The 21,618-nt window shown below is 42.1% G+C and overlaps 2 protein-coding genes and 1 non-coding gene across 5 annotated transcripts in view; 1 reads left to right on the top strand and 2 right to left on the bottom strand.

Annotated features, from left to right (window-relative positions):
- The window catches only part of SFI1 (SFI1 centrin binding protein), a 68,433-nt gene extending 62,871 nt beyond the window's left edge, over window positions 1-5,562 (bottom strand). Inside the window, 1 exon segment of the mRNA XM_054594324.1 lies at window positions 5,487-5,562. The gene's annotated coding sequence lies outside the window, so the exon portion shown is untranslated.
- A 2,507-nt stretch (window positions 5,563-8,069) lies between these two features.
- Window positions 8,070-8,171, bottom strand: LOC129087521 (U6 spliceosomal RNA). Its single transcript, XR_008530907.1, has one exon. It is a non-coding gene; the product is annotated as a U6 spliceosomal RNA (small nuclear RNA).
- Window positions 8,172-11,224: 3,053 nt separating this feature from the next.
- The window catches only part of EIF4ENIF1 (eukaryotic translation initiation factor 4E nuclear import factor 1), a 44,939-nt gene continuing 34,545 nt past the window's right edge, over window positions 11,225-21,618 (top strand). For 2 of the 3 annotated variants that reach the window (XM_054594152.1, XM_054594149.1), the window contains exons 1-2: window positions 11,471-11,623; window positions 12,286-12,408. In XM_054594152.1, coding sequence (XP_054450127.1) covers window positions 12,313-12,408 — 96 coding nt within the window. In that variant the 5' untranslated portion in view covers window positions 11,471-11,623; window positions 12,286-12,312. Of the gene's footprint in view, window positions 11,338-11,470; window positions 11,624-12,285; window positions 12,409-21,618 lie in introns of those variants that run through there. The other variant, XM_054594150.1, reaches the window with a different exon arrangement.

The following is a 21,618-nucleotide window of genomic DNA, read 5'->3' as shown; positions in this document are numbered from 1 at the left end:
ATGACCTCCAACAAGAAGAAAAAGATCAAAATAAAGGCATCTGAGGAAGCGCTGCCACTTGTGATATATTCCTGGCAAAAACTTCAATCTATTATCAAACCTCATCTAAAACTAAGTACCAACTTACAAAAATAGAGGGGACAAATAAAATGACTTTGCAATCAGCAAAATCAGTGACATAGGAAACTTTACAGGACAAATGACCAAGTTCCTTCAATAAACTGCAAAAAAAAAAAAAAAAAAAAAAAAAAAAGGGGAGGGGGAGAAACTTACACAGTAAGAGCCTTAGGATGCATATTAACCAAATGCAGTATATGGACTTTAATTTTGAATCTTGATTTTAACAAACTACCTATAAATCCACTGTCAAACAAAAAACATGAAACAATCAGGGGAATGTAAACTTTAATTTTCTAAACTTAATCTTTTAATAAGTTATTTAAAATTACCATTTTTGTTGTGATAGTGGTGTTGCTTGTTCTTTTAGAAGGACACCCTGCCCTGGCTGGTATGGCTCTGTGGATTGGGTGCCAGCCTGAGAACCAAGAGATCATCAGTTTGATTGGTTTGATTCCTGGCCTGGTCCCCAGCCAGGGGCATGAGAGAGATGGTTGATCTTGTTTATCTCCCTCTCTTTCTCTATCCCTTCCCCTCTCTCTAAAAATAAACAAAATCTTTTTTTTTTAAAGGACACCTTATCTTTTGCATAATACACAGAAAAATTTAGAGATAAGATAGGGAAAATCTGAGCACCAAAATAATTAAGGAGAGTAATAAATTATAACACATTAAATAAAAAAGGAACTCTTAATTCCAGACTAATAGAGAAATGAACATAAAGACAAAAAAAGTGGAGCAGGGCTCTTCCTTACACAGAATGCCCACTGAGAAACGTGGAAGAAGTTGTAGAACTGGAAAACCCCCATCCTGTAACCATCAAAGAGAAAATTTTTTAAAGGACAGAGGCAAAAAAGTTAAAAAGTAACTATGTGGATAAAGGTATATGGGAGTTTCCTGTATCATTCTTGCAACTTTTCTGTTTGAAATTATTTCAAAATACAAATTAAAGCAGAAGTGATCCAGTGGGGACAAAGTGAGCAGAGGTAAAGATGAAACAAGATAGTTCATAAATTGATAGGTTTTGGGTTTTGTGTTTTTTTAATTTTTATTTATTGATTTTTTTTTTTTTTTTTTTTTTTTTTAGGGAGAGAGAAATATCAATTTGTTGTTTCACTTATTTATGGATTCATTGGTTGATTCCTATATGTGTCCTGACCAGGGATCTAACCCACAACCTTGACATATCAGGATAATGCTCTAACCAAATAACCTACCTAGCCAGGTATAAATTTTTCTTCAATTATAGTTTATTTTCAATATTATTTTGTATTGGTTTCAGGTATACAGCTTAGTGGTTAGACATGGAGTTGATAGCTTTGTAAGCCAGGCGATGGGTACACATTATATGTGCTTATAATTTTTCATAATAAAAATGTTGAAGGAAATAAAAATTCTGGAGGAAACAAAGACAATGTGGGAAACAGGAAAAAAGAAAACTCTATAGTTAATATCCTCAGATAGATAAGAGAACATATTATATATACTTATACAATAAAATGAGAATATTATTTAAAAGAACAAGAAATAGGACAGCCAAAATATTTGAAGGTGGCTAATAAAGTTGAAGACATGTCCCAGAAATTCCTGGGGAGGCTTGATGAGAGGAAATATTTTTTTTAAAAGATAGAAAATCAGAGGTTCAATCGAGGGGATCAGATACACAACTAGCAGGAATTCCAGAGAGAGAGAGATGTGAAAGGGGAGGAAATTATCAGCAAATAGGAAGAAAATTTCTCAAAACAGAGACGTCCTGCACCAAGATCAAATGTCACGGTAGATAGAACACTTGTTTTCAACATGCAGGAGGAAAAGCATAAGATAGCCCTTAAAAAGTTATAGTAAAATTGGAAATTGTCAAAATTAAAAACATTTGTGCTTCAAAGACACTATCAAGAGAGTGAAAAGACAACTCACTGAATGGGAGAAAATATTTGCAAATATGCTAAGGGACCTACATCTAGATTATATATTTTTTAATTCCTACAACTCAATAATAAAAAGACAAATAACTCACTTTTTAAAATAAATGGAGGATATGAATAGACATTTCTCCAAAGAAGATACATAAATGGTGAATAAGCACATTACAAGATGCTCTATATCCTTAGCCATCAGGGAAATGCAAATCACACCACAATGAGATGATACCCATTAGGACGGCTATAATCAAAAAGACAGGAAGATAATAACAAGTGTTGGTGAGCATATAAAGAAACTGAAACTCTGCCCTAGCTTGTGTGGCTCAGTGGATTAAGTGCCAGCCTGCGAACAAAGTGTCGCTCGTTGGATTCCCAGTGTAAGGCATATGCCTGGGTTGCAGGCCAGGTCCCCAGCAGGGGGCGCACAAAAGGCAACCACACATCGATATTTCTCTCCCTCGCTTCCCGTCTCTAAAAATAAATAAATAAATAAGTGAATTTAAATAAATAAACAAACTGAAACCTTCATACACTGCTGGTGATAAAGTAAAATGGTGCATTTCAGATAACAGATGTGCAGTTCCTCAAAAAGATAGTTACCATTTGATTCAGCAATATTACTCCTAGGTATATTTCCAAGGGAATTGAAAACGTAAGTCTATAGCAGCATTACTTGCAATAGTCAAAAAGTGGAAACCCAAATGTCCACCGACTCGTGGATAGAGAAACAAAATATGGTATATCCATGCAATGAAACATTACTCAGCCATAAAAAGAAAGGCAGTACTTAATAGGACAAAAACCACTTTTTCAGTCCCTCTTTCCCAGGGCCGCTGGACCTGTAAAGCATGACTGACCCTAACTGTTTTATGAGTCTTTATCCTCAGGACTAGAAAATTACTGAAAGCACCCTGAAGGTGCAGAGGCTCTGGGAACTTACAAAACAGGACATACCAGACCACACCACCTGACCGGCAGCGCAACTGAAGCATCTGGCTCTACAACCACCCCATGACCCAGTAACAGCCCAAAAGCCCTAAGCTCTCAGGGCTGGTGCATATCTCTGCACCTAGTCCTTTCCCTCCCTTGGGAAACTAAAAATAAAACCTTTACTCTCTGCACTTCCTTCTCTTTGTGAATTCTTCCACAGCCCTAATCACCACCCCCCTAACAGTATTGTTACACGCTAAAACATGGGTGATCCTTGAAGACATTATGCTAAGTCAAAGAAGCTATTCACAAAGGACCACAAAGTATTTAATTCCATTTATAGGAAATGTCCAAAACAGGCAAATCTAGAGTCAGAAAGTAAACTGGTGATTGCCAAGAGCTGGAGGAATGAAGGGAAATGGGTGGTGACTACTGACAGGTGAGTGATATTAACATTCTTTTTAGGGTGATAAAAATGTTCTAAAATTGATAATGGTATAGTTGCATAACTATGTGAATATACAAAAAAACACTGAATTGAACACTTTAAATGGGTGAATTGTATGGTATGTGAATTATATCTCAATAAGGCTGTTAGACGAAAAAGAGGAGGAGGAGGAGGAGGTAGAGGAAGAAATAAAAGTAGTAGTTACAGGAGAATGTGCTCCAAAAGCCATGAAAGCAAATCAAGAAAAAAATTAAAGAGGTTCAGAACAACAGGGAATTCAACACAAGAGAATAGCAAAAATAAGTAAATCCCAGGATGGATGTGCAAAGAAATCCCTGGATTAGAACTAGGTACAGCAGGCATAGAGCCAGCAGATCAGATGAGAGCAGATGAGGAAGGTCTCCAGGAAAAAAGATGAATCTGATGGGCTTGAGAGTATGCAAAAAATTACTGATAGCCACATGAGAAATGTTGAAGCATTCAGAAAAAAATAATTTAGTGATGTGTGCATGAATACTAGGCAAAAGAAAAAGATAATTATTAATTCTCGGGGAAAAAGATGGGATGTACAGGAAGGGTTTCAGTACTCTACTTGATTCAGCAGTGAATATTTATTATATAATGTAAGCACTATTAATTTAACAACAAATTACCACATAATCACATTGGTGAAATGAGGAAAGGAAAACTAAGTGATTATCTCCCACGAATAATAGTCAGCGCTTAATGTGTAAAATTAACATATGAAAGCAATTATCACTTATCAGGCTATTTCCAATTTATAAGTAACATCAGGAGAAGCAGCTAGAGGATGGAAACTGGAGTGCTATTCCCTATGAAAAGCTTTTAATATTAGTTTTCTAAAACTATGTATGTTAATTTGAAAAATAAATTAAAAGTATCTTTCCAAAGTTTCTACAGTATCTTGCGGCTCCTAACAGTGTCTGAAAAATGAATGGTCCTACTAAAGGAAAAGCAGGGAAATACAGCACCTAAATTTGTATCTTAAGCCCCACGATAAGTTTCAACTATTCCAGAAAGCCTCCCCTGACAGCCCCAAAAGTCATACTTTCAAGGCACTTAGGCGGGCACCACGTAATCTAAAACGAAGAGATTACATTCAAAATAACATTTATGGGGGGTGGGCGGGGTGGGAGGGCGTGGTGCTGCTCTCCGGCCCCGGCTGCCGGCGGCGTGGGGGGCGTGGCTGTGAGGTCGAGCCGCACCTCACCGCACACGCTCGGCCCCGACGGAGTCTGCCCAGGCCTGGCTCCTCGTGGAGCCTGTGCTCCCGCTTTATTTAAAATAGTAATAACAACATTTACGGAGTGGGTACTCTGTGCCAGGTATAATACTAAGCATTTTTCATAACAACTACCCCAACAAGGGTGGCCATTTCATTTCATAAACGAAGTGCTCAAGGTCATCAGCTAAGCGGTTACAGCTGGGACTGGTACTCAGGTCCTTAACATCATTCATTCAACGAATATTTACTGTATCTCTACACAGAAGTGAACAAGAAATCTGAACGGCCTCCTAGCAAATAAAACGAAGCACTAATCTCCAACAGAGAGAGAAGCTTCATCATCTGAACAGTTTGCCCAGTTGGCCCCTTTGGGCTCAGGTGGGGCCCCTGAGGTTTACACTAGCCCCTCCCCCGGCTACCCAGCAGGGATACAGAAACCCGGAAATGAGCACGCGCACGTTAAAGGGCGGTGCATGGACGTGGGCACTGACACCCGCCTGTAGCGCACTAGAGGCACGGGAAGATGCGGCGACCCCGGGCCCAGGAGACAAGACACTGACGAGCAGCAACATCCGGCGAAACGACACGAGCGCCGCCCCCGGCAAGGAGGACAGTCTCCGGAAGCCGCCCTGGGCGCCCTTTTCACATCTGAACACCCGGGGCTCGGTGGGGAGTGGAGGAATTTCTAGAGGAGGAAGCGGTGGCTGCTACGAGAGTAACCCGAACCAGCTCCGGGGTGGGCAAGGATGCGCTGGCAGGTGGGCTCCTGGATCGGGAGGCTGAGCCACTAAGAAGCTGGGGACGGTCAGCCCGGGCCTCATACCTGGGAAAGTCAAGCCCTTCCAAATCTCGCCTCAGGGAAGTCTCGGCGGGATCCGTCCGACGCCGAATACCAACCCCCCTAAGCCGGAGTGGCCCAAGATCGCTCCGCGCTTCCCGCGCCACAGCTCACAGGTCTCGCGCCCGCCCCGCCCACGTCTCCACGGCGACGCGGCGTGCGTGAGGGACGCCCAGCCTGGAACCCCGAAGTTTGCGCAGCCTCAGTTAGGCAGGTGACACGCCTACCCCTGGCAGCCTGGGAGCGCCCGCGAGAGAAGCTAACACGGAGACAGGTGGATAAACGCACCCTTGGGGTAGCCCTCGGAGGGCTCTCAGCCTCCAGGGCCTGCCCTTTTTTTTTTTCCAGCTGCCTACGGAAGCTGTTGAACAAGGAGTGGAAGCGGTTTCGGAGCGGATCCCCAGGTTATGCTTCGCGCGGCAAGCACTTGGTTCTCCATGATTCCCAGAGAGTGCGGAGATTGTCGATCTGGACTGGTGGTTGGGGGCGCGTCGTTCTGTAGCTCCTAATTAAAATTATTCCAGGCTGTTATCTTCTAACGTCTTCCTTTAAAATGTAATTAACAAGCACTAGTTAGTAAGTTGTTAAATTTTAAGTTTGGGGTCTACACTGATTTTTAATTTTTTCACTCATCTTCCTTGCTATTGGACTTTATTATTATTTTTATTATTATTATTATTGGAAGGGGGAGTGAGGGAGAGAGGGAGAGAAACATCCATACACTGATCCATCCCCAACCCAGGCATCTGCCCTGACCCGGACTCAAACTGGGACCTGGGACCTCTGGGTTCACAGGCCAGTGTTCAATCCACTGGGCCACACCAGCCAGGGCCCACGTTAACCGTCTTTTGAAAACAGATACAGAGGCATTTTTATATGCTTTTTTCCTATGATTTGTAAAACATGGCTTGAAAGCACATAAGATGTATTGTGGAGAGAGCAAAGGCTAGCATTATGCATATAAATGCTTTAAAAGATTGTACGTTAAAAGCATAAGGAAAAAATAACTTAGTTGTCTCAGGATTAGAATATCAGATAATTTGCATTTTTGCTCTTTTCTGCATATGTTAATTTTTGTAATTTAAAAAGTGTTTAAGAGGAGAAGTTCCACTTTTGCAGGACACAGGAACCAATCTTTTAGGGACGACTCTTGTCTGAAGATACGCAGCCAAGCAATTTTTAAAAAGTGAGTTTCAAAGTCCTAATTAACCCTATAATATTTACTTACTGTAAAATTAGTCTTATAAGTACTTTGTATAAATTATGACATATCCAAGATAATAAGCATGCTCCCTAAATGACACTGGTGCTTGCTTTCTGTCACGTCAATTTACCACCATCAGCTTTGACTAATTTAGGAAGGAATGAAAGGCATTTCCACTTGAGTTATAATGAAAATAGTCCAGTCAGGAAAGATTAGAACGTAAGAGTATTGTAGAATAATAGCTAGGGCAGCAGGACTTACATTGTGTCAAATTCTATTTTAAGTACTTTCTATATATAAAATCAAAGACCTAAAGTGCCAGAAGGGGATCTAGGCTTTACAAATATTTCGCTCTATGGTCTTCTAGGAGTCCCTTAGTAAATTTGTAATAGTCCTTAACCTGAGTACATGATAGCACAACTGTGAAACTTTTATTTTCTTGGAACTAGTAATTACCCTTGGAATGAGAAAAACTGAATAGGAAAAAAAAACCATTTAGGTTGGTGCAGGACAACTGGGGTGTAATCCTAACTTTCTGAGATGAGGCTGCTCTCAAATTATCTAGGTTTTTAATATATTCATTTGTTTTTCTACTGTTCTTAGACTGCTAATTTCCCCAACTGACTGTACGTTTGAGACCCCTTAGGCCAAAATTTGAAATAACTTGAAATGAAACCAAAATCTTACGAATATTTAGTAAACAACTAGAATTAAATCATTTCTCTTACTCTCAAATAATCCCAACACTGATATTTGAAAATTCATTATTAATTGCAAAAAGAGCCATTTAGGATTACAAATTATCATTCCTGCCAAGAATAACATTCAAATGATACAATGAACCATTTGAAGAATTAATGCCTCAGGAGTGTGAACACAGCTTCTTGAAATACTTTTTCTTTGATCCAGGCTATGGTTGCATGAGTGAGTTTGCCTTGTGAAAATATGAGATAAGCCCTTCGAATTTGTATACTTTCCTGTGTGTATATAATTCTTTAATAAATACATTTATTTTTATAAAATGTTGCAATGAAACAAGTATTTGCAAGCATCTAGCTTTTGCATGGCACAGGTAAATGTAGTTTACAGATGCTCTGTAAATTACTATCTTTACATATTATTTTTAGTAAACTTATATTTCTAGGTAGTAGTAGTATTCTTTCACAAGGATAAATTGAGACTCAGAAAAAGGTAAATTGAGATCAAGGTTCTGTAAGACATTAAAGAGACTAGTGGAAAAGTACATCCTAACTAGGACAGACCAGAGCACCTAAGAAATTCGCTACAGGCCTGGCCAATATTACCATAATAAATTGCCTTGAGTAGATTTCACATGTGGCTTCTGGTAATTTTATTTATTTTTTTTAAATATGGAACGCTTCACAAATTTGTGTGTCATCCTAGCTCAGGGGCCATGCTAATCTTTATCGTTCTGATTTTAGTGTATGTGCTGTTGAAGCGAGCACTGGCTTGTGGTTATTTTAAAATATGCTCACAAGTTCTTTTAACACTCCCCTTGAATACCCTCTCCGAGAACATGGGCCAGTCTTAGTGACTCCTACCTAAAGAACAGAACATGGCATGGGGCACAGCAGACACTGCGTGATCTCGAGGCCAAGTTAGAAAAGAAAATTCAGCCACTGTCTGACTCTTTTGTTCTCTCTGGATACTTGTCCTCAGAATCCAGCCACTATCTTGCCAGGAAGCTCAGGCCACAGAGAGGCCATGTGTAAGGGTTTCAGCCAACAGTTCCAATGGTCCCAGCTGACCGCCACCATCAACCATCAACCATGTAAGTGAGCCATTAGATGATCGTAGCCCCTAGCCTTCCACCACCTCAGCTAATTCTGAATAGAGTACAGACTAACTGTCCCAGTTAAAATCAGCTGCAATTGCAGATCTGGGTGCAAAATAAATGTTGAGTTAAGCCACCGAGTTTGGAGTGGTTTGTTACAATAACCAACAGTGTTTTTAATATATGTCTAAGTCCCACTATAATCTTTAAAAGTAGATACCGCTATCCCTTTTTGACCTATGAGTAAACAAGTCCAGAAAGTTCAAATGACTAGCTTGGGTTTCACACTAATTAGCAGAGATCAGGATTTAAAAGCTTCAATAAATAGGCCTTCTCTACTACTCCATAATGACAAGGGCATTTCTCCAATATTAGGATAAACCTGGATTCCAAAAACAGCTTGTTTGTTGTTGTTTTTTTTAATAAAAATGACCATTGTTTGCTCATCTATAACATCTTTGTATAGGCATAAAAAAAAAAAAAACAGCTTTATGGAGGAGTGTGAGGCCTTTATCCACTTTATCCTATGTAATCTTGACAACAGCCCTGTGAATGGGTTATCATCATCCCAATTTTACACATGAGAAAACCAAAGCTAAGAATAAATAAATGGGTCTTGCAAATGCCACAGCCCCCGGAGCTTCCTGTGCCCAGCCACGATCAAGACCACCGTGTTCTTTGACATCGCTGCCAACGGTGAGCCCTTGGGCCAGGTCTCCTTCGAGCTGTTTACAGACAAAGTTCCAAAGATAGCAGAAAACTTTCATGCTCTGAGCACTGAGAGAAAAGGTCTGGTTATAGAAGTTCCTTCTTTCGCAGAATTATTCCAGGATTTATGTGCCAGGGTGGTGACAGCAAGTCCATCTGTGGGGAGAAATTTGATGATGAGAATTTCACCCTGAGGTGTATAGGTCCTGGCATCTTGTCGAAGGCAGATGAGGGACTCAAAACAAACCATGCCCAGTTTCTCACCTGCACTGCCAAGATGGAGTGGTTGGATGGCAAGCATGTGGTCTTCCACTAGGTGAAAGACCCATGGACGTTGTGGTAGCCATGGAGCACTTTGGGTCCAGGAATAGCAAGACCAGCAAGATCACTGTGGGCAACTCTAATGAATTTGACTTGTGTTTTACCTTAATCATTAGACCATTCCCTTGTGTAGCTGAGGAGGGCAACCCTTCACCCCTATCTGCTTGAAATGTTCTATAAGCTCCGTGCTCTCGCGACAGTTCGCTGGATTCCGTATTTTCCTTACCCCTTCCAATTCTAGCTGGATTGCAGAGTTAAGTTTATGATTGTGAAATAAAAACTAAACAATTGTCAATAAATAAATAAATGGCCTAATTCTCCACAGCCAGTATGGTGTGGTAGAGCCGGCATGCAAACTCGACCCATTTGCAAATGCTTCCCTCTGCCTCTTGCTTGCCAAAGAAAATACATGTGTAAAGAAACACACTTTATTCGTTATTACAGAGGAAAAGGAAAAAGTTTTCACAATTGTTTTCTCTGTTGCCAAGGATCTTAGGAAGGAAATTTAGTGATCACTCAATATCCTCCCTGATTTCACAAGTGAAAGTTAAGTTCAAAGAAAATAGGCCCCTTCAAAGAAATCGAGACTTCTACCGATACCCTTTCGGAGAAAAATTACAACTCCTTCCACAGCTACGTATCATTTCACACAAACCCTGGTTGGCCCCATAGCACAGAAACAGGAGCTTATGATAATCCTGCAGAGCAAGCTCACAGGTGATCTCAGTCAAAATTTTCCCGAGCGCTCCTCCTCCGCACAGCAATTGCTCGCACCGTTCATACAGGAGACCCTGTAGGGTCTCAGCACCGGGTACCAAGCGCCTGACGTTCGCCATCTCATTTTCACCCAAACACACTCGCACTTCCCCTTCCTGGGCAGACTTCAGGTTATGAGTGGGAAAGAACATCTCAATGAGTTTATCAGTGACCTTTAGCTCAATCAAAAGCAATCGTGGCAAGTTTGTCTAGTAATACAACAACACGTAGTTTCATTTATTCCTCAGAAATATATACAGAGAGGCCATTTTAGAAAGGAGCGAAATTCAGAGAAGAGCTTTGTCAAGATTACACAAATAAAAAAGTGCTGAGGTTTGAGCCCACACCCGGAAGGCTCAAAAGGTCCCAGGTTCGCCTAACTCAGATTACCAGAGCCTAAGCCCCACGGTTATCCGCGGGCGCGAACAGTGCAAACGCAGCGATCGACGTGCTCCTAGGTCCCGCAAGCCGCAGACACAGGCCCACTTCGCCGATGCCACCTCCTTCCCAGGAGAGCAACCTAGCGAGGGTCGCGAGCTCCAAGCACCACCCGTCCTGTTCTGCCCCGCCCCGAAGCGCGCGTGGGAACACGGCGTTCTCCCAGGGCTGCCCACTACGACCGCCTGCGAGCACCTGGGAGGGTTTATGCCACTCCGGCACCGGTCTCCTCCCAACTGTCACCACCTCCCTATCCCCCGTCTCCTTCTCCCCGCCACCTTGCGCTTGTAGGAGCCGGCACCCCGGAAGCTACCCGCGATGTTTCTCTTTTCCGCCCGGCACCGCCGCGGCCACCTCACATCCGGGATCACGGCAGCGAAGGCGGTGCTGGGGCCCGGGTGCGTGGAGAGAGTTATTAAGGGGGAGAAGGGTCGGGGAGGAGGGACCGAGGGCTGGGCCGCGGTTACGGCGGCTGAAGAGAGACAGCCCGAACGGGTGGGGGCGGGGGAAAGAGCGAGAGCGAAGGCCGCGCGGAGAACCCCTTGGACCAGCGCAGGCGGTGGAGAGGGGATCCGTGGCTTAGGTGAAGGGCCGCCGAGCGGCGGAGGCACAGAGTAAGGGCCCGGGAACGGCAGCGTGGGGGTCCCGGCGCCGCGCTCCAGGGCCCGCGGAGAAGAGGCGCGGGCGCGCTGCTCCCGGGGTCGCGTGCGTGAGCGCGAACGCCGGGCGCGCGCGGTGGGCGGGCAGGGACGCGAGGCCAGCGGGGCGGCGGGAGGGCGGCAGGCTGGCTGGCGGGCCCGAGCCGCCGGGCCGGACGGCGGCGGGCCTGCGCTGGCTCCAGCTCGGAGCGCCCGGGCCGGGGGATTCGGTCTCCCGGCTCCCTCCGGCCCGTCTCCGCTCGTGAGTACTACCCCCGCCCTTCTTCCGAGGGAGGCCGCTGGGCCGGGGCCTGCGCGAGAGGCCGGGGGTTGGGGTCGCGGCCGGGGGAAGCCGAGTTTCGGAGCTAAAGCCGGCGCTAACCTCTTCCTTACCACGGGCGCCCCTGACATGGCCACAGGTGCGGCCGGCTGGGCGAGGGGCGCTCGGGATCCGTCCCCAGTCTCTGGCCCCCGGATAACGAGGGACAGCTGGCGCCGTCCATTGGCAAGTGACAGGCACTTTACTACAGCCCGACTTCCCGGATCTCCGGCCCCAGCCACTCTCCTACCTGCCTCCATTCCGGGAAACTTACCACTACTGCTTGAAACAGTCCCCGTGGGTAGCAGCCACTACTCTTGGTTTCTTTTTTGTAGTGAAGCTGCCTAAAGGCTGTACCTTGATTTGGGCACCTTCCACTAATGCTTCCCTTACCTTTTTTGTGTTTAGAGCACTTTACTGGGAGAGATTACTAAGTACCAAGTGGTTCTATTTCCAGCTGGGTTCTCGTTTATAGCTTAATTGTTGGATGAAGGTTTGTTTTTTAATAGACATTTTAAGAGAGAAAAGTTTCAGTTTCTTAAATAGTTAAGAGTTCTGAAAATTTATCGTCCTCGATGACAGCTTTGTACTGATTTGTCTTTCAGGTGCAAAGAATTGTAGACCAAGGAACCATGGATAGGAGAAGTGTGGGTGATACAGAAAATGGAGACGCTTTCCTTGATTTGAAGAAGCAACTGGCCTCCAAATCCCCCCATCGCTATACAAAAGTAGGCTTTGTTACTAATGAAATAGTGTTTCTTTATAAAGGTGTTGAGGCTGGTAACATTGTGTAGGTATTTCATTAGTATTATCTGAAGTGGTGGTCTCATTCTGATTCACTGTATGAACTAAATGTTACCTAGAGCATTGCTTTGAACTTTTTTTCCTGAAAGCATGAATACCCAGAGTTTAAACTATAATTTGCTTCTAAGTAGCTTTCGGGTGAAGGGAATATTGGCTTAGATCCCATATGAATTTGTGGCTCAGTATATGTTGGTACACAAAGTCTTTATCAGCTGGCATACTGTTGACTTATATGCTATAGAGCAAGGATTCCAGCTCTGAGATGCCTCACAAAACCAGTGTCCCCTGTTTTGATGTTTCCTTAAGAAGTGAATACCTTAAAGGAATGCTTTTTGTTGCATTCTTAGGTGCTTGGCTAGAGTAACCAGATTTTTTTAATTTTCATTACAAATTGGATATGGACTCACAAAAGTAGGACTTCAATTATATTTTCCGTAGCTAAAAACTTGTGATTTTAAACTCTCATCTGGATATCATTTTCCAGGAAGGTGCAGATCATCTCAGAGTCATATATTTATTGAAGCTTTTGCTTCAGTGTTTTGTTGGCTACTGAATGTTTCTGAAGAGGTTGACAGGACTCAGCTGCGAATTCATTGCTGGTTCCCTAAAATGTCTTCAGCCGGAGTACATAAAATGTGCTTGGGACTGTTGACAGGAAGAATTATGTCCTAGTTGGGCCGTACCTGTATTTTCTTGGTTAAGATCCAGTCAAGAACTCTGATATGGGGCTTCCTAGGATACTGATTGGTTAATATTTTAAAGTCAGACCTTGTCTATGTACTGGTGCCACTACTGTTACCCACTTGATAAAGTATCAAAGGCTGTCAGAGTAATACTCATTTTTAGCATTAAAAACAAAAGCTCCCTGGAAGGGGGGAAAGTGTTTTCAGGTGTAAAAGCGTTCTTGGTTAATTGCTGTCTTAACACAGTCTGTTTTGGCATAACAATGAGTTCATAAGAGAGTATTTCACTTCTTCATTCAGGTTTGGTCTCCCCTAGTGTAGTTCCTCTCAAACCTGAGAGTGCTTGAGTAGTGTTTCACAACTTAAATTTATTACCTAAAATGTTGACAGGTGAATTCTGATGGAAAACTGATTCAAACTATTTTTTGAATAAAGTTTTTGAATAAAGTTCTTATTGGTAGGTACTATACTTAGTATTAGAGTACTGGCAGAGAGGCATTTGAATCACTTTCACAGGCTGACCTGAGGATAGCATGTATATTTCATCTTGATGTACTTTCATCTTTATGGTTAAATCATTTTTAGAGAGAGATTATTGGTCTCTCTCAGGGTAGAATGTATACATGTCTACAGTGAAGACTAAGAGGCTCAATATTGCCCATTTTTGACAGTCCAGGCTTAGAATTCTCTCATACTTAGGTAACTGTGCCTAAAGTGGTTAAGAAAAGCATTTTTTAGGTGGATAACTTAGATTCCTTCTCTATGAAATTTAGTTAGAAATAGGCTTACTTTCTACTCCATTCAAGAGAATTTAGTTAATGGCAGTGTTAGGGGTGTGTTTGGCAGTGTTAGGGTAGTGCTTTCATATATACGTTACTCAACACTAGTAATTTTTTTATATATTTTATTTATTTATTTATTAGAGAGAGGGGAAGGGAGGGAGAAAGGGAGAAGAACATCCATGTGTGAGAGATACATCAATCAGTTGCCTCTTACACGCCCCCAACTGGGGACCTAGCCTGCAACCCAGGCATGTGCCCTGACTGGGAATCGAACCAGCAGCCTTTCAGTTCACAGGCTGGCCCTCAGTCCACTGAACCACACCAGTCAGGACTTGTTCCATGCACCCCCGCCCCCCTCCCCATGTATATGTGTTACCCAACACTAATAATTTTAAGTGAGATGTGAGGCACACTAAGCATTTGTTCTTTTGAAGAACACTCGAAACAATCCTGAGTACTATAATAAATGGTGTGTTAGTCTCACGACTGGAATAATATTTGAATAATATTAACCTATTTATCTACATTCTGAATACAAACAATTGGAAAAGTAGAGCATTTAGTAATATTTCTGCCACTTAAAGTTCATGAGCTAGAAAGTTTAGAAAGAGTAGAAGAAAATTGTCTTCGGTGATTTTCATAAGTGATGTATTTTGTGAAAACTTTTGTAAACATGAGAGGTTTACTATAAGGTCATCCAAAAAAAAAAAAAATAGGCCAGATGAGAGGCTTCTTAATCTTTGACCCTTTTTAGTTGAGCATTCACTTGTTTTATGGAACAACATTAATTGTTCAGAATTTGAGGAGTTTTTTTCAGTGAAGGTGGAGGAGTCCAGATGTTTGGTCAAGTGCTTCTTAGGGTAACATACTCGAGCTTCCCTGTGTGTTAGGACATCCTTTAGTCCAGCTTGCTTCTCCAGTGTCTGGGGATCACCTGTGAACCGTGTTAAAGCGTGAACTCTGATTGTTAAGTCATGGGTATACTTGAAAAATTCAGTTATTTAACCAGCTCCCAGGTGGTGCCCATACCGCTGGTCCACTGACCATACTGAGGAGCTAGGTTTTAGTATTCCTTGAAGAACTTCATGTATGAATTCAATACTGTCACAGAACTCAGATGGTCTTCTGGTTTCAGTTGGTATCCATATCTCAGAAGCTCAAGTTAGACACATACTTGGTACTTCCAGACCAGCCCCTAAGTCTCAGTGATGATTAATAGGGATGGTTATAAATGGATTTATCATATGCACCTGTTATCCTGAGGGATTTGAGCCCTTAATTTATAAACCATTGAGGTCCATTTTGCCAGATCAGATTCCAACTGTGTTTTGGTAGCATTTAAATGCATTTATAAAGTGATTGGATTATGTTGGAGGACTTTTGGAGATTGTAGCATGGGGCCTGACCTCAAAGTCATAGATTAAAAGTGGTTTAGACAGTAGTTCATACAGTGTGGTCTTTGAACTTGCATTTAGCACCATCTGGTAACTTGTTAGAAATAGAAAAATCTCAGGCCTTGTTCCCAGAGGTATTGAATCAAATCTGCATTTAACAAGTCTTTCAATGAATTCTGACTCTGATTCAAGTTTGAGACCATTGGGGTAGGAAATGGAGGAGATAATGATGCTTGTTAGTGAAAAAACTTTGGGATCCATTCAACTTTTTTATCAGAGGTCCTTGTGTACAAGTTCTTGAGGTATTGTGCTTGCTGTTCTATTAGTGATACTGTCTTCTGCTTGAAATACAAAATAGAAATGCCTTGGATTATCCCATAATTCAGATCTGTGTGTTTTTCCTCCAAGTGAACAGACTGATCTTAGATTCTGAAAGTATACACACTGAGTGCTGTTCTTCCTTTATTTCTGTATCTTGCCACGAACTCATTAAATGCTCCCACCTGCCAGTGCGACAGGAAATAAAAGCAGAGGACACTCAAAACACTCAGCTTGATACTGATCAGTGTTAATCATGCATGTTAAATCAAAAGAGTAGGTGTTGAATTATCTTTTTTTTAATTATATTTTATTGATTATGCTATTACTGTTGTCCCAATTTTTTCCACTTTGCCCCCCTCTGCCCAGCACCTACCACTCCCTCAGGCAATCCCCCCACCATTGTTCACGTCCATGGGTCATGCATGTAAGTTTTTTGGCTATTCCATTTCCTATGCTGTACTTTACATCCCCGTGGCTATTCTGTAACTACCTACTTGTACTTCTTTTTTTTTTTAAGTATATTTTATTGATTATGCTATTACAGTTGTCCCATTTTTTTCTCCCCTTTATTCCCCTCCACCTTGCATCCCCCCCCGTTATTCCCCCCCACCCCTTAGTTCATGTCCATGGGTTGTACACATAAGTTCTTTGGCTTCTCCATTTCCTATACTATTGTTAACCTCCCTTTATCTGTTTTGTACCTACTATTTATGCTTCTTATTCCCTGTACCTATTCCCCCTTCTCCCTCCTCCCCACTGATCTCCCTCCATGTGATCTCCATTTCTGAGATTCTTTTCCTGTTCTAGTTGTTTGTTTAGTTTGTTTTTGTTTTTAGGTTCAGTTATTGATAGTTGTGAATTTGTCATCATTTTACTGTTCATAGTTTTGATCTTCCTTTTCTTAGATAAGTCCCTTTAACATTTCATATAATATGGGCTGGGTGATGATGAATTCCTTTAACTTGACCTTATCTGGGAAGCACTTTATCATCCCTTCCATTCTGAATGATAGCTTTGCTAGATAGAGTCATCTTGGATGTAGGTCCTTGTCTTTCATGACTTTCAATACTTCTTTCCAGCCCTTTGTTGCCTGTAAGATTCCTTTTTGAGAAATCAGCTGATAGTCTTATGGGAACTCCTTTGTAGGTAACTGTCTCCCTTCTTTTGCGATTTTCTCCTTATCTTTAATCTTGGGCAGTATAATTATAATGTGCCTTGATGAGTGCTTCCTTGGGTTCAACTTCTTTAGGACTCTGTTCTTCCTGGAAGTCTATTTCTTTTGCCAGATTGGAGAAGTTCATCATTATTTGTTCAACTAAGGTTTCAGTTTCTTGCTCTTCCTTTTCTCCTTCTGGCACCCCTATGATTCAGATGTTGGAATATTTAAAATTGTCTTGGAGGTTCCTAAGCGTCTCCTCATTTTTTTTAATTTTTTTTTTCCATTCTATTCTGGTTGAATGTTTATTTCTTCCTTCTGCTCCAAATCATTGACTTGAGTCCTGGTTTTCTTCCCTTCACTGTTGGTTCCCTGTATATTTTTCTTTATTTCACTTTGCATATCCTTTACTTTTACCTTTATTTTGCGACCATACTCAACCATTTCTGTGAGCATCCTGATTACCAATGTTTTGACCTCTGCATTTGATATGTTGGCTATCTCTTCATCGCTTAGCTGTATTTTTTTCTCAAGTTTTTATCTGTTCTTTCATTTGGGCTGTATTTCTTGGTCTCAGGCTCCTGTTACCTTGTAAGGGTGGAGTCTTAGATACTCACCAGGGCACTGTGGCCCTGTATGTAGGGGAGGGGTCAGAGCGGGAACTATGCTGCTTGCTCAGCTCTTGCCCTGCTTTCAGTCGCTTCCCCCGCTACCCACAAGCAAATTGGGCCCTTCTGGTACTGATTCCCGGGTGGATTGGTTTGTGTACATTCTGGGACCCTGTGGGGTCTCTCCAATGAACTCTCCTGTGAGGCTGGGAGTTTCTCCTGCCCCTGTAACCCCCACAGATTTTACAGCCAGAGATTTTGTGGCTTTGTTTTCCCGACACTGGAACCCTGGGTTGCGCCGCCGCCTGTCTCATTCCCCTGTTGTTCCTCCCGGTTTATCTGCACAGAAATGTGGTGATGCCCAGCCCTCCAGCGGCCACGGCTGTCAGACTTCCATAACAGTTCATTTTTCTGGAAGTTCTGGTTGGTTTTTGTTTTTAAATTTGTTGTTCTTCTTTTGTTTGTGCAAGGAGGCAGAGTGTATCTACCTCTGCCTCCATCTTGGCTGGAAGTTGAATTCCAGTCAAGGCATTGGATTATCTGAGCTTAATTTCGCATGTGATCTTCATTGCCTTGATTTGTTATGAATTGACACCATTTTAGCCATCAGTTTCTGTAGGGACCTTTAAAAGATGCCACCCTAATTCGTGGCTGATGGGCAGTTGATCACAGTGATAGAGCCATTTTTAAGTGTTTGCTTTAAAACCAGTAAGAAGATGGACAAGCAACTAAAGTGGACTGGTTTGAGTAATCCTCCTAGCCTTCTTAGAAAAAATGAATTGCAAGACTTGAAGTCAGGCAAGCTTCTGAGAAGAAAAGAGTAAATGTGTTTTAAAATCCTAGTTGAAATCAGTAGTCATGGTTGGTTTTTCCTGTACAAAGGTCTCATTTGATAACTTCATACATTTCTCTCATTGACTGAGATGAGTAGTAACCTCTATCAGGTAGCATTTCAGTGACACACTTGACTGCAGATTTCTTAAGCTAGTGTAAAAATAAAGATGCCTCTTTATATTGGAGAAGGCAGAATTATGAGACGAGAAATCATTATACAATCTTAATGTTTCAGTTGTCTAGGAAACTTAGCTATCTGGGAAGTTCTTAGAGGGAGCCTGGCTGGCAGCACATTAGATACTGTGTTCTAACTGTGCTTAGACTCAGGGCTCTTGTCTCCATGAGTATCCTCTCCTGCTCAGTCATGGTGGGAACTTCTAGCTAGATAAGGAGCCAGTCATTTCACAATTGGAACCTTTAACGTAGAAATTTAGAAACAGAGCCTTTGATTCAGGAAAGGGTGCTCTGAGAGGAGGCCCACTTAGGGAAAGCCTGCCCATCGAGGTGGTAATTTAGCTTAGGGTTCCCAGTGGTCCCTTCAACAAGAACAGGTACAACACTGAGTGACAGAGCTGCTGGGAGAGGTTACACACCTCCTCAGGCCCTGTCAAGAGAGACATTGGAGAGGAGATAATAAGGAGCCACTGAGCGTCCCCGCCTGGCTTTGAACCCCTCACTCTACCAATTACCTAGCCTGTGTGGCCTTCTGCTATACACTTAGCTTCTTTGAATCTTACCTTTTTCTTTTTAAAAATGCAGATGGAATGGTGTCTACCTCCTAGGATTTTTGTAGGGAATAAATGAGAAAGTGCATGCCCAATGTTTAGAAAAGTGTCTGATATACAATAAATGCTAGAAACTGCTTATGGCCTAACAGGGTAAGGGGAGGTACTAAAAGATACCTCCTTTAGATACCAATTTTAGATCAGGATGCTTTTTTTTTTTAAATTTTTTTTTAGATGTCACGGTGACCATCTCCATTTTCATATGAAACCACAAAGTTCTATTGCAGATATAATGCTAAAAAATTTTAAGTTTCCTTCTAATAATTTGTCTACCTGCTTACTTAACATTTTTTTCCATTCCCTCTCTCGCTTTCAAATAATTTCTTTCAACAGAAGAAAGTCTTTGCATTAAGTCAGTCACCATTAGATGCTTGGGTGAATCTGGGTGCTAAGTCCTGCTTGTCAGCTCTGCAGGATCCAGTTTGAATCCCGACTTGCCTGTAAGAACTACTACACAGCAGGCCTCATGAATGGGGGTGGTAGAATGTATCCCATGCGCCCCCTATGTGTTAGTTCACCATTGCCCTGGGTATCATCTGTGGATGCCATTACCCCATTGTGATCGATTTTTAAAAGCTTTCTCGTCCTTTCAGAAAAGTCATGTAACTCTGTAGAATGAAATATCAGGTCAGTCCACAGGCATCTGAGAGCTTGATGGGCCAAGCCCAGTGCTAGTGGGTGTGTGGAGGGTGGCGATTGGGAGGGGACGTCAAAGGCAGGCCCAACCCAAATGCTATTTCAGGGACGTTTGCCTTCTTTAGGGAGAGCCAGGCATGCACACAGGTAATGTATTGGGGTCACTTCTAGAGTGTTTTGACTATTAACAAGGAAATAAAACTTTGGGGGTTTTTTAAATCTGTTAATTGTTTAAAAATTGAGTTTTCTACTCCTGTGAACTGAATTTAGATCACAAAGGTAAAGACTGTTTCCCCTTTTATCTACTATAAGTGACTTGTGTGAAATTCTTTTATAACGTCAGAATGCCATCAGAATGCATAGCTGCTCCTGCGTAGGATTTCTGCAGAAAGAAACTGGATGAGGATTTTAACCACTGTTTGGGGCTTACGCTCACATTCATTTGCTTCCTTCTTTAATACTGATCACTAAAAGTGGGTGTCCATATAAGTAATTCCCAAATATGTAGATTATTTTGGGAGGCTTGTCATTTTCTTTAAGGAAGGCGCTAAAACTAAGAAAATGTGTTCATACTTTCTTGGGTCTGTGGCTCTTGGGCAATTAGCAGTTTGTTCTTGCCTGATCAGGTTTTGGTAACCTGTGCAAAAAGTAAAGTCTCAGATGAGAACACTTCTCTTGTCCGGATGATAATTCTAGTGAATTTGTCCATGATCAGTAAGTTCCTGTGGGGCCTTAGGACTCTACAAAAGGGTAATCTTACGTTCCCTCCTGAAATACTGACAGGGAGGGAGCACTCCCAGTTCATAGTGGGCACTTTCTAAGTTTTTTTTTTTTTCTTTAGCTAAAGTTGAAGGTTTTCTTTGAAAATATCCTGAAGGGGTTCCTTTCCAGGAAATTGTTGTTAAGGGCTCTTGATGAAATGGCAAGTTCAAAAACACTTCTCTTTAGAGACTAGAGAGCCTTGGGGCCAGGGACAAAAGTCATTTACCTATGCTATACACTAAGCCTCGCACACAGGAAATGTTCAGTGGATAGTTAGGGAAAAAGCAAACCTTGTATTAACTTAGCTCTTGGTTTCTGGGAGGTCCTCTCAGGCTGGGATACCATCTTACGCAACCTAAGACTTTGCTAACAGATTCAGCTCTCTAAACCCCATGAAGAGGATCTCTCTCATTTTTCCCTGAATACCCAAGAGGTCCATGGGGTCAGTTTAAGCATTACCTCTTAACCTCTTCGGGATCTGTTGAAGATCTTTTGAAGGTACAAACACTCACTGCAGAAATGCATAATTTTGTATATTGTTTCCATGAGACCGTGAAACTTCTGAGATGCTCTGCTTTCAAGAACAGTTAAGTATAGTTTTACCTGAATGTTTAAAGTTATTCCCAGCAGCTTTTACAATCCAAGAATTGCTTCGTTTTCCCAATGCTCAGCCTATTGTTGAAGAAAGTGGTTCTTGCTTCTCTATAGACAGGTGTATTTAGCACTTAGAGGTATACCCTGCCACAAATGGTTCTGCCGGCATAGTTAATGACAGTGTGCAACTGGCTTGCTGCCCTGTCTTGTGCCCCTACAGACCTTTGTAGTCAGTCACTTGAATATTCATACCTGGTATATGCCAAGCATATAAAGTCAACAGAGAAAACTGGAATAATATGGGAGGGAAAGTTTAAAACATTTTTACCAACCTGAGCAACTCTTGTCTCTGAGAATAGTTGGCATTTATCAGTCTGTGTTAGAGCAATAAGTCTGTAAGGAGGGAAATTAAACAAAGCATTTTCTGATAACTGAACCTCACAGTTTTATTTACTTAAAAATATTTTTATCGAGGTATAATTCACAAATATAAAATTCACCCCTCCCAAGGTACACCATTCAGGGGTTTATAGTAGATTCACAAAGTTGTGCAACCTTCGCTACTGTGTAATTCCAAAA

The sequence above is a fragment of the Pteronotus mesoamericanus genome, unplaced genomic scaffold (genome assembly GCF_021234165.1).
Source record: "Pteronotus mesoamericanus isolate MK-2021 breed Mesoamerican mustached bat unplaced genomic scaffold, CSHL_Meso_final scaffold_507, whole genome shotgun sequence".
NCBI lineage: Eukaryota > Metazoa > Chordata > Mammalia > Chiroptera > Mormoopidae > Pteronotus > Pteronotus mesoamericanus.
This window is presented reverse-complemented; position numbering and strand designations above follow the sequence as displayed.